The 13,795-nt window shown below is 39.2% G+C and overlaps 2 protein-coding genes across 2 annotated transcripts in view; both read left to right on the forward strand.

Annotated features, from left to right (window-relative positions):
* The window catches only part of ferry3 (FERRY endosomal RAB5 effector complex subunit 3), a 452,554-nt gene that overhangs the window by 321,208 nt on the left and 117,551 nt on the right, over positions 1-13,795 (forward strand). The window lies entirely within an intron of this gene.
* Positions 1-13,795, forward strand: part of cdh13 (cadherin 13, H-cadherin (heart)) — a 352,261-nt gene that overhangs the window by 97,687 nt on the left and 240,779 nt on the right. The window contains exon 3 of the mRNA XM_072434742.1: positions 9,542-9,753. Within this exon, the coding sequence (XP_072290843.1) occupies positions 9,542-9,753 (212 nt within the window). The remainder of the gene's footprint in view (positions 1-9,541; positions 9,754-13,795) is intronic.

Below are 13,795 nucleotides of genomic sequence, written 5' to 3' on the forward strand. Positions count from 1 at the left end.
CAGTTCATGCTGGGAAACTATCCTGATATGAAGAAGGAAGTCACAAGGAAACAAGTGTCTAGCAACCTAGAGGGCCATTCCACTGTTTTATGATAGTATTGCCTGAACAACAGTGTTAATCATTATCTGGAACCATAAAACCTAATAATAAAGTCTGTGCTGTGTGTCACCGCTGTAAAGGGAGCTCATGTCTCAGTGGTTCAGTGCAGGTTGCTTTGCACTCTTGCAGAGTTTCTAATCATGCACGATGTGTTCTGCTCAGCGCGTGCATGTTGACTGTGACGTTATGCAGCTCCGTAGATCACACATTTTTGATCTTCTGTTGTGTTTGAGAGCAGCGCTGAACAGCCTCTTCATGTGAGAAAGGAGGATGGTGCTTGTGTTGTCTCTACTGCACAATTTGCAGATGCGGCCTCCCACTGATCTTCCTGTGAGTGCCAGATTACCATAAACAGCTTGTGCACATTTTAGAGCAGAAGCAAGTCTCACAAGCACAGGTAATGAGTTACATGGGCACTTCTATGCCGGATACTGTTTACTTCACTTCATTATTCAAAGTTAATCAGCAACTTTAGGAAAAAGTTTAATTATTCCCTTTGTATAACTTAAAATAATGTATATGGAGGAAAAAACAAGTCTGGACATTTTTTTTAATTGGAGAGTGACTTTTTGGCAACAATCATGGCAAATCGAATGATGTGGACATAATACATCCTGACCAATACATCTGGTTGTAAAGGCCAAGGCACACAAGGCTCTGCCGTGTGGTAAAGTAGGCGCCTCCATTATTTTCTGATCCTGCACACACCAGGTGCGCCAGCACATGGCGACGTTCGACATCGCACCAAGTTTAGAACTTGTTTAATTCGGGCGCAGTGCCGCAGCTGAAAACGCATGCTTCATGCACTTCTGAGTGAGTACAGACACCACTCTACTCTGTGACCAACAGAGGAATTGCTGTAAACTGTGAGGAGAGGCACAAGAGCTACAGCGTAGGTAGTGAAAGTACATAACTAAAAACCCGCTAAAACTATTGTCTTTCCTCTTGTTATACAGCCTCGCAGTGTCTCTCGTTTATTCTGTAATCCACAGATAAAACACCTTTTTAAAGCCGCCCAAGAGGTGTTTTCAAGCCTGTGTTCAGTGTGTGTCGACATTATGACAGCTATCAATTAGCTTCTCTATCAAACACAATCATTTGTCCATAATTCATCTAAATGGAAGAAGTCTCCATGATAACTTGAATACATCAAGGACTTTTTGTTTCAAGCTATAGCAATATAAGAAACATGGCTGGACATAAACAAAGCTGAACATTTTGTAATTGAAGGATGTGAAACGTAAGACAGAAAGCTCAAGAAAGCTGGAAGAGTGAATTCTTGACTTATTTTACCTAAGACAGCAGTAGTAATAACAATATATTTAAAGATAAGATCTTGGTAAATGGGACTCTATCAGAGAAAGATGTAATGTATTATGTATAAATACTAATATGAATCATATTATTAAGTTGTATATACAGACCACCAGGATCAAGATTGAAGGTGTTCTGTAATATGTAGATCAAATGTATTAAAATATTGATTCAAATGTTATTATCAGTGGGGATTTCAATATTTAACCTATAAACCTACAGACACCTTAATTGATACATTATACAGTAACTCAACTCATTCATTCCTAAAATAACTAGACCTACCAAAATAACATCAAGTAGTGCATCCTAGATAATATATTCAAAAACGTACTTAAAGAATGATATAACTGACCATCTGCCTGTGTTTTATAATTATACACATGGGAAACTGCCTGGCAAAACCTGGCAAAAAGCAACATGAAGAGGGTGATAACTGAAGCGAACATAAATGCTCTTAAACTAAGCCTTCTCAACCAAGAATGGGAAAATATTCATAATCAAATAGTAGACATAGCGTATAACAATAAGACTTTAAAACTCCTATGACTATTATTGTCGGGAGATAACATTAAAGAAGAGGGAAAGAGTCATAAAAAAGCCTACTTGCCTGTGAAAAGGAGAAAAAAAATTGCTCCCTGTGGAATAAAACACTGAGACTTTTTAAAGTATATCATTTTATGCCTTTCGATGATTCAAAAAAACTGGCTAAGGACTATCTGCAGTGCCCTTGCACTTATTGTATATCATTTTATCTCATAATATGTATGTGCAAGAATGTTTTTATTTATTTGTTTGTTTAGTCTGTGTTGTGTTTTAACAGGGTACCTATGGAAAAAAGAATGCCTCTCATAGGGATTTTCCTGTATAAATAAATAAAATGAATAAAATTAGGCTGCACTTTGGCTTATTTTTGCATCAAAAGCCCACTAGGCAGATTTCACTGGAGCACATGACTCCAGTGAAAGGAAAACACAACTCAGCCATGTATTTTCTGGTAATTTGTGGCTCATTAAAACACAAAGTAAGGAAAATTTCTTCCATAATTAATTTCTTACTTGGACTAGTTGGTTGTTATGCCATAAAATGGAGAAGATTGCAAGGTTTGAATAACGTTTTCCCTGTTCCGGCTGTTAGGAAACAGGGAAAACGGGCCAGCAAACAGTAGATTTCTGGCGTTTACGTTTTGAAGTTATGAGCTGTTAAATGTCAGGGCGTGGCTGCGGGCAACATGACTGACTGTGAAATTCATTGGCCTATAACACAGCCGGTGCTTGTGCTTCAGAGGAGTTTGAGTACTTGTTGGAAAGCTTGAAGTGTCTTCTGTAAAAACAGCTTGTGTCTATTTGTTTTGCTTCAAAAGATTTGAGCAGTTAAAGTGCGAGAATGTGCGCAACTTTGCTGCATTGTCGTCGATGGTGTGTCGAGATGTGCACCTTCTCTGCTCCAAGCTCTTTTTACCCTTGATTTGAGCTCATCATTAATATTTAGAAACCATGTAAATATTTTCTGTCCTTCAGAACATTGAGTTAGATAACTGACTGAAATCTCAGTAAGATCCTATAACCTAATGGTACAGTAATTAGAGACAGCGTATCTCAACAAATACAACAAATACTTTATAATATTTAATACTTCTCTTGTTAAAGATAATTGTCTTGCCTAACCTGAGGATGCAAAACTCTGCATTAAGACTGAGCCTGTCGAAATATGTGCCCTTTGTAGATGAATTGCCTATAAAAAAAACTGGACATTCACTTTGCCTTTCGAAACATATGGTCCTTTTTATAAATTAATTATTTTGTATAAGATGGTTTTACAATCAAGTGTGCGCATAACTAGACACTGACAATTGCTTGTCAAAGTACACTAATAATCATATAAAGTTGGAAGTTTTTTTATGTATAATTTATTTGTACAAGAAAAACCCAATGAGGAAAACTCTTTTGGACAAAATTAACAAATACATAAAATCACATGTAAAACAAGAGTACTGGCGCTGTGGTTAGTCCTTAACCAGTGCCTTAAAATCATTATCAGGCCTAAAATAATTGAATTAAAATTTCTTGAGATCTCAAGCGGTGAATACTTGATCTGACGTTCAGCAAACATGATAAAAAATCAGGAAAAATGCCTTATAAATAAACAAAAGGCAGTGCTGTTCTCTTCTATCTAATGACTGCCCTTCTACTTTAGAGTATAATTCACAGTGGTGAGTTCTGTATCCTTCTCCTGTAATGAACCTCAGAGCTGAATGATAAACCGAGTTCAGAGGTTTTAACACTGTTGCTATAGAATATATATATATATATATATATATATATATATATATATATATATATATATATATATATATATAATAGATGTACATGTAGATGTTTTTGTCAGTTTTAGTTTGAGAGTTTATAATCAATCTAGATAAGTATTTGTAATTGGTTGCTTCGGATGTTATCAGATGAATAACGTACACTGACATTTAAAAGAAGACAATATGTTCTTTAGTTATCTCGACGCATATCTCGACAGGGGCCCACAGCTCAACTCCCAAAGGGTTACTTCACATAAAAGCTTCCATTAAAATACCTTTTCTTTTCTGGTGTTTTGATGTCGAAGCTTTGCTGAGCTGTTGCCATGATCAAAGATAAATAAACAATCTGTTACCTGAGTAAATATGTGCTTTATTGTGGACCCTGCAATTAAGACAGTGTTTCATTGACAGCTGTATAGCTCAAAAACAACGCTTGTCTTCATCAGGTTTTTAAGGACAGACTCAGCTGTGATCCAGGCACAACCTTGATTATAGAGTCCAACTATATGTGAACAACAACAGATATTATGTCTATGCATAGTGAGATGGAGACATTAGACTTTTAACGTAAGGCAAGGCAAGTTGTACATTTCATACACAAGGCAATTCAAAGTGCTTCACACAGCAGGAAAAATGCATTAAAATCACAAAGAAATTACAGAAACAGAAATACAATCAAAATGAACTAAATAAAAAAAATAAAAAACACCTAGCCAAATCCAAATTTATCGGACCACATTGGCAGGCATTCCAGACACTCCTTCCCATATTTATTTGATATTGCAGCATGACAGGTGTCTCAGGGATGGACACATCAACTTATCCAGTGTACGGGGATTCAAACTTGATGGTCTTGTACTGTAAATAAGAGAAGAATTCACTGTGAATGGAACAAACCAGCTAAAACCACGTGCTGCATTTTAACCTACTGTTTTCAACATACACATTCATGAATACATTTGTCATCCACGGGTCCAGCTGTGATAGTAATAGATAACACCCCACTGTTTGCTAACATGGCTCCCTTATGATGCACCTCACCTGGAGCTTTACAATCCATGCGCATGATTGGATTGAGCGTAGTGACACAAAGGCAGCGGTTGTGGGTCCTAATCATTTGTTAAACCCCAGATGAAAGATTTGGTTTTGGACCCCATGTTGACAACCCTCCTTCAGCCTGTTGTCATGAAAGATGAAAAGCAAGACCTCCACTGGATTCACTGACATTGAAGGCGTACATATAAAGTATATTTCTAATGCCCGGTGATGAAAAGCACATTTTCTTGTTTTTAAAATGTATTTCTAAATGGATAAAGCTAGCGCTCCCTGTCGCGTGCAATACGACAGCCACCGCCACCTTTGAGGTCACTGCTCTGATTCCCATCACTCTCTTTGTACAGACCTGACATTTAGTTACAAGGCAGAACATTGTCTTGTAAGCAGCTCAAAGGAAAAACTTTAGTGCCGAAGCAGGAAAGAGGGGAGAGATGAGGTTTTGAAATGTTTGAAGATACCACAGAACACCGTTGATTTTTTTAAATGTGAAATGACAGTAGACTCTGTTATAGATATGCTAATGGGGTTGATACTGTGCCTCCACATAAGGTTACAAATAATTGCATTGTTTCTAGTTGTAGCATATTGTGTTGTGTGGCGCCTTTTAAAACCTGTTCACGCCCACCCAAAACAATTTTTTAAAAGTTCTATTACATTATCTCTTTTATTTTCGTTGTCAATACCAGCAAGTTATACATAATTTTCAAGATTATTTTCTCCAAAAAACGACTATGTCATTGATTACGCCCCAAGAAGCAATTACCAATAGTTTGTCATAAAGTCTCAACTTTTCATCAAAATGTCTTACCTGTTTTGCGAATTATGACGGCCTCATCGACGTTCAATCCTTCAGTAAGTGGACTCGTTCTGTCCGTAATAATCCACAGAAAAACAATATCCACTTGTATTTTTCCTGAAGTGATCCGATTTCGAGATATTGTCAAGTAAAACAAAGTTTTCTTCTCTGACGATATTCAGGATGAAGGCTCGTCCGGCGCATTTCTCCGTTCATAACAAATGACCTGTTTGACTTATAAGATGTGTTTGGCATCAATCTTTTCTTCAGACTGTTAGCTACAGAATGAGACCATCCACACATGTTTCTGTCCACGGGTTTGTTTTTACAGCATCCGCAAAAAAATCGCTTCCAACGCACGCATCCATCTTTGTCTACAGGCACACGCATGCTTAAGATGACGTAGAACACTTTGATTGACACATTATTCTAGCCAATGAGCCAAGCTTTCGAATAATGGGTGGGATTTAGGGCTTCCTCACACGGAATGTCTCTATTCACATGCATAAAGGCAGTAAAGAGACAGATTTTTCGACAACTAGTTCGACAACTAAATTTTACGCATCACGTTTTCTGATTTTGTTAGCCTTTTGGATGCGCATTTTGTTAGATATATGTATTATTATACCAATTTTAATCTGAAACTTCACACAGTTGTTGTCAACAAGATAAACATCATGTACAGTGAAAAGCATAAGCACACAATGAAGTATGTCTTGCTTAGGACCTTTACAAATTGACAATATTCAGGCGAGACTAAAACAAATATGTATTTTGTATGTTTGGGCTTCTGTAGTGTAAGTTCTGAAGCCCTGACAGTGTTCATATGCACATCTGCAGAAACTAGAATGCCTAAGCTTTCTAATGATGCATTCACACTCACATGTGGAAGATCCTCTTTTAATAAGCAATGCCATTTGGGTATGTCCAACCACTGTGCACAGGGCGAAATAGGCGGTTGGTAACAGGAAAGAGAATAGTTGAACCAGTCATATAACGTCAAAATCTGGAAGTTCTGTCAAAGCGTGACTCTGAAAAGAGTTGTTTTCATCTAAATCAATGCAGATCTGTCCACCGGATTCTTGTGCCTTTAGCAGCACTGGGTTTATGAATAGGACACGGGTGTAAAAAAAGTTGTATTGATGAAAGCTGTAAATTTTAAAGGGACAAAACTAAGCTATACATTGTTGATGATGCATTACTACTATTTACATCTAAACTGCTCTGCTGCTCTTTTAGTTCATATAGAAGTGTTTTTTTTTTAGAGTTTATTTGTCTGGTGTACTTATTCAAAATAAACATGTCAGTGATAGTAATGATCTGTTACAGTTCGACCATTTTTACTACCAATAAACCTGTGGACTACACGCTTCTGGTCTCTGGAGTTTAGCTGTCTGTGTAGTTGTATTCAGCACATATAGCAAGGGCCTTGGTTTTCCTTGCGGGGTCGTTCAGCTCGTCTCCTGGAGCCGCCTCTGCAGTGTTCCGAGGTCAGTGTAACAGGACGCACCTAAATCGCACCAGGCAGGCATATGTGCTGCTGCTTATGTAATGGGCCAATTTCACGCCACTCTGTCCTGTCTTATAAAGGCATAAAGAAAAAAGAAAGATAACCTTAGCGGCAATTAAGTACAGAGCATCAAAAGAAGGTAAATGCGCATGAATCACGATATAAAACTCTGAGTAAGTTAATGATGTGGTAGAATCATTGAAAGATCTTTAAAATGTTATAGAAGTAACGTAATATATCTCCTTTAACTTTTCTTGCAAATTTCATACTGCAGAATGCCATCAAATGTTTAATTTATGAGACATGTAGCAACCTCTTAATAGCTCCCTGCTTATTTTGATGCCTCTAATCCGTGTTTCCTGCTCAGTCTAATTCAGCTTTCTACAAAAAGGAAGGTGTGTGCACAATGATGCTGGCGAGTGGAATTCTGCCATTGTTTCCCAACTTCAAAGCTGCTCCCCTTCGTCTCGTCTGAACACTCCTCTTCACAAACCTGACAACATTCGATAACCATCAAACACTGGGAACGTCTTTCAAATGCCTCTGACACTGTCTGGTGCTGCAGTTTGTGAGCGCTTAAGTGTGTGCCTGTGTTATTGAAGTATATCTGAGGCTTGTACGGACGGGACTCAGGAGATGAATACAGAATGATGATTCCATGCATGCCGAGGAGTGTTCTAATTATAGTCCGTGAACTCTTTTCTGCCTGAAAATGTATGTTTGTTCTGTTCAACCAGTTGCACAAATGTCACGTAATGAATCACTTGTTCAATCATGCTTTGTTACCATTTTGACATTATTCTTTCATTTTTTTTTACAAGCCACTGCAGCTTTATGAAAGTTTACAAAAAAGTGTAAAATGCTAAATCAGACAAACTATAGGGAACATTAAAATATAAATGGCTGCTAAAGGAGACTTCACTTCTTCAAAGGTTAAGTACACTGAGAGAGCTCTTGGATTGACTCCAGATGATGGAATTTATGATCGTTCAGTGGAGACTATATCGCTATTGTTTCTATAAGGTAAATGTTAGGAGCAGCTTTTGTAAAAGAAGAAAAAAAAAAAAAACTAAAAATACACTGTAGAAGAAAGGCACCTGTTTATATGAGAACTGGGGGAAAAAAAGCATTTGAAATGTAATTGGTATTTAAAGTAATTTAATATATTATTTTTCAAAGCATTAAAACATCTCATGCATATCACAATTGTTTGGATACTTACTCCTCTATTACTTTTTGTCAGTTATTGTCAGTTATAGAGTTTAAATGCGTCTAAATGAGTATAAAATAACGTGTTTTTTAATGTTGAGATCTTTGTAGAGAGGTAATGTCTTTGGTGGTCTGGGAGCACTGTGCTTGAGCTGGTTGATACATTCAGTAATTGTGCTCATTATCAGCAAAGTGCACCTTATGCAATGCTAACACTAATGGATTTAATTTGTACTTTTATATTTTTTATGAACCATGGGGGATTTGTATTTCCAAAGTAGACACCATTGAGCCCTAAGCTGCTCTTGTTGCTTAATCATACATCAAAGTAATTTAAATTGCAGCCTAATAAGTTGATCTCCCAGCAGATATGAAGAAAGTTTGCCAAAAAGGACAAAAACTATAACGTATGCGTCTTTAAGACAGTTGCTTGACGGCTTGCAACATTATTTGTCTCCCTCAGGAACAAACTGGCAAAATCCTTTTTTTTAAACTAACAAGCAAGTTGACAATCTCCTCGTCCACTGTTAATTATTAAGGCCATATGGAACTTAATGTATGCTTAGAGCTGCTGATAAATAATTTAAAGGGATGATCCGACTTTATACAAGGCACCATATGTTGTTATATACCATAGTCCCTGCACTGCTTGTTCGAGTTAACATGAGAACAAGACAATGCCAGCACACTTCCTACGGGACCTTAGAGACATCACGGGAGGGCGAGGTAAAGCGGAGGCGAAGGCTGGGGTTGTTGAGAGGACTGTCAGAACGGTGAAAAAATAGGGATGATTTTGCAACATGAGGGAATTGAAAGGATAAAAGAACAAATAGAACAAATAGATTGTAGAATGGAATAATTATACATTATATTCCTGTGAAGAGTGTTTTTACTGAGGATTGTCATGACCAACATGATGCATTTGTCACAATGTTTTCAACACACTTGCTTTTCTATCGAGTTGAAATGCATTTTATATCTCAAAGTGGGCAGTGGGACATATTTGTAGAATCATTTGTAGTAATTAGAGGTCGAGGACAGCATCATTGTTGTGGTACATACACATTTATAATTGAGAATTTGAAGGGACAAATATTTATTTTAGTTATTTACCTGGATGGCAGAGTGAAATTACATCACATACCTGTCCTTCATTGTTGTAGAAGATGAAGTTGAGTTACTAAAATATGTTTATTTTGCATATTTTTCCTAATGAACTCAAGTAATACTTAGTTTTTATGTTTTCAGTGGAATTTGACGACTGTGAGGGGAACGAGGATGTGATGTTCCAAGTATCAGACCCCAGTTTTATGGTGGATGAGGATCTGAACGTGCTCCCTGTCAGAGACGTCTCATTCACTGGGCCTGTGGTCTTCATCCATGGAGTGAGTACACATGCAGATGACACAGCACAAGTGGACATCAGTGGACTGCCCTTTCAACTGCCACGCACACTCAAGGTGAGTACCTGCTGTGGGTATTTAGAAACCCATGTTTATATAGTGCCTAGACAACATTTCATAAAAATAAGCATTCTCCAAATATTCAAATATTTTCAAATTGATTGTTAACATAACACTAGTCGCTCAATGTAACTCACATTTCTTGTAGTTGTTCTAAAAATGTCCTCTAGCATTTGTTGCGCATGTGTCACATGACCATGCATACTGTATCACTCATTAGCATAATGTAGTATGATGATAGTATGATCAAGAGACCTGATAGACATCCACATCCACTACTAAATATCCTAATAATGAGTCATTTGTATTATTCACAATATCAGTCTAGAATAATCTAGAACCAACATATGTCAGCCATCCTGATGGCGTGATGCATATATACATTCAAGTTTAGTAAATTAACATTTTCAATGAATGGCTAAATTAAATATTGAGCAGCTTAAACTGTCAGAATGACATTTCAGAACGTTTCCGTGATCAAAGAGCAAACTGATCCAAATTCACTAAAACCTCCTCACATTGATTGGATTACAGAGCAATGATGTCTGGATGAGGCCAGAGCCAGCTGTAGACAGAAGCTGAGCTGTGATCCCACAGAGGGAGATTATCATCCATCACCAGCACACGATGCTCTCCAGAATCTGTGCTGTAGACCTCATGTTAGATAAAGGACGGACCACAACATGGATCCACACGATGCTCTCCAGAATCTGTGCTGTAGACCTCATGTTAGATAAAGGACGGACCACAACATGGATCCACACGATGCTCTCCAGAATCTGTGCTGTAGACCTCATGTTAGATAAAGGACGGACCACAACATGGATCCACACGATGCTCTCCAGAATCTGTGCTGTAGACCTCATGTTAGATAAAGGACGGACCACAACATGGATCCACACGATGCTCTCCAGAATCTGTGCTGTAGACCTCATGTTAGATAAAGGACGGACCACAACATGGATCCACACGATGCTCTCCAGAATCTGTGCTGTAGACCTCATGTTAGATAAAGGACAGACCACAACATGGATCCACACACGATGCTCTCCAGAATCTGTGCTGTAGACCTCATGTTAGATAAAGGACGGACCACAACATGGATCCACACGATGCTCTCCAGAATCTGTGCTGTAGACCTCATGTTAGATAAAGGACGGACCACAACATGGATCCACACACGATGCTCTCCAGAATCTGTGCTGTAGACCTCATGTTAGATAAAGGACGGACCACAACATGGATCCACACGATGCTCTCCAGAATCTGTGCTGTAGACCTCATGTTAGATAAAGGACGGACCACAACATGGATCCACACGATGCTCTCCAGAATCTGTGCTGTAGACCTCATGTTAGATAAAGGACGGACCACAACATGGATCCACACACGATGCTCTCCAGAATCTGTGCTGTAGACCTCATGTTAGATAAAGGACGGACCACAACATGGATCCACACGATGCTCTCCAGAATCTGTGCTGTAGACCTCATGTTAGATAAAGGACGGACCACAACATGGATCCACACACGATGCTCTCCAGAATCTGTGCTGTAGACCTCATGTTAGATAAAGGACGGACCACAACATGGATCCACACGATGCTCTCCAGAATCTGTGCTGTAGACCTCATGTTAGATAAAGGACGGACCACAACATGGATCCACACACGATGCTCTCCAGAATCTGTGCTGTAGACCTCATGTTAGATAAAGGACGGACCACAACATGGATCCACACGATGCTCTCCAGAATCTGTGCTGTAGACCTCATGTTAGATAAAGGACGGACCACAACATGGATCCACACACGATGCTCTCCAGAATCTGTGCTGTAGACCTCATGTTAGATAAAGGACGGACCACAACATGGATCCACACACGATGCTCTCCAGAATCTGTGCTGTAGACCTCATGTTAGATAAAGGACGGACCACAACATGGATCCACACGATGCTCTCCAGAATCTGTGCTGTAGACCTCATGTTAGATAAAGGACGGACCACAACATGGATCCACACGATGCTCTCCAGAATCTGTGCTGTAGACCTCATGTTAGATAAAGGACGGACCACAACATGGATCCACACACGATGCTCTCCAGAATCTGTGCTGTAGACCTCATGTTAGATAAAGGACGGACCACAACATGGATCCACACGATGCTCTCCAGAATCTGTGCTGTAGACCTCATGTTAGATAAAGGACGGACCACAACATGGATCCACACGATGCTCTCCAGAATCTGTGCTGTAGACCTCATGTTAGATAAAGGACGGACCACAACATGGATCCACACGATGCTCTCCAGAATCTGTGCTGTAGACCTCATGTTAGATAAAGGACGGACCACAACATGGATCCACACACGATGCTCTCCAGAATCTGTGCTGTAGACCTCATGTTAGATAAAGGACGGACCACAACATGGATCCACACACGATGCTCTCCAGAATCTGTGCTGTAGACCTCATGTTAGATAAAGGACGGACCACAACATGGATCCACACACGATGCTCTCCAGAATCTGTGCTGTAGACCTCATGTTAGATAAAGGACGGACCACAACATGGATCCACACGATGCTCTCCAGAATCTGTGCTGTAGACCTCATGTTAGATAAAGGACGGACCACAACATGGATCCACACTGCAGTCACTCTGACAAGAGTGTGGATCACATTTTCAGCAGAATCAGAAGATCTGATCCGTGCTTATGACCCAAATAAAGGAAACAGATTTTCTAATATATTGTTTTATTGTTTATGCATGATTATGGTCTTACATATATTGCAAAGTTGTTAATTAATAAAGACTAATTAATTGCATTGATACAGTACATTAACCTTGACAGCAAGAGGAGTTCACAAACTTTTCAGAATCCATCTTATTAGGCTCCCGCTGATTCGTTTGCAGTCCGCACAGTAGTTTAACGGGCCAATCACATGGCATTAAGGGCCTGCAGGCAGGAGTGGAACCAATCACAGAGCAGCATTGTGGTTTTGGTGGAAGTCGCAACAACACCGTACTTCAGCTTATTTTAGGAGAATCACACACTATTACGTTTTTCAACATTTGAGGATGAGAAGGATGACTGAACACTGGATTTAAAATAGATTGTTCTGCTTGTTCCGCTGTTGCGACACCTCGACCAATCAGCGTGAAGACTTTTTACCGTATACCGGATTAACGCACGCACACACACACACACACACACACACACACACACACAAACATAAACACACAAACATAAACACAAAAGATGCAATTTCTCTCTTTACTATATTCTCATAAAACCCTGTTAAAACATGCTGTCAGGATATTTCAGATTTTAATCACTATATATTGTTCCAAACCTGTGATTACCCAAAACTAGCCCTTTGGATCCTCATTTATTTCCTTGCATCACTTGCCCCTGCCTGCTCATACATACCAGTGAGTGGATTAGGGAGGATATCCAGAGAGGGCAGGTACAGTTGGAGTTCCCAGACCTTCTTGTAGATCATCTGTCTTTCTGCCCCAGTGCTCTGAATCCTGCTGCTCCCCTCGCTCCAGCCAAGGCCTTAATGAACGTCTCGACTCTGTCCCGATGCGGCTCTCATTTGTTTGTGCTTCCCCTCAGCCCTTATTTGGTTAGCTGGTCCATGGGTGTTTTACCTTGGCAAGACTTTGAGCAGTTAAGTGGATTAGTTTTAAGCAAACGCTGTGATGGAAGTGGCTTGACCAGACGGGCAGTGAAGAAAAGTACGTAAGAGTAAAGTAAAGTAAAAGTGTTAATAACTTCCAAACTTAACACAAGGCAAGGCAAGGCAAGTTTATTTGTAGAGCACAATACATACACAAGGCAATTCAAAGTGCTTCACACAGCAGGAGAAAAATGCATTAGAATCACAAAGACATGACAGAAATCACAAAACAGATCCTAGTCCTAAAAGAAAATATGCGCAGCTAAACAAAACAGTTTTTAGCTTAGATTTGAACATTGTCAGAGCCTGTCTCACATCTTCAGGAAGACTGTTCCAGATTTTAGCTTCCCCATTT

This window comes from Eucyclogobius newberryi, unplaced genomic scaffold, assembly GCF_026437365.1.
Source record: "Eucyclogobius newberryi isolate DKJ021-1_F unplaced genomic scaffold, fEucNew1.0.hap1 SCAF_7, whole genome shotgun sequence".
In the NCBI taxonomy this organism is placed as follows: domain Eukaryota; kingdom Metazoa; phylum Chordata; class Actinopteri; order Gobiiformes; family Gobiidae; genus Eucyclogobius; species Eucyclogobius newberryi.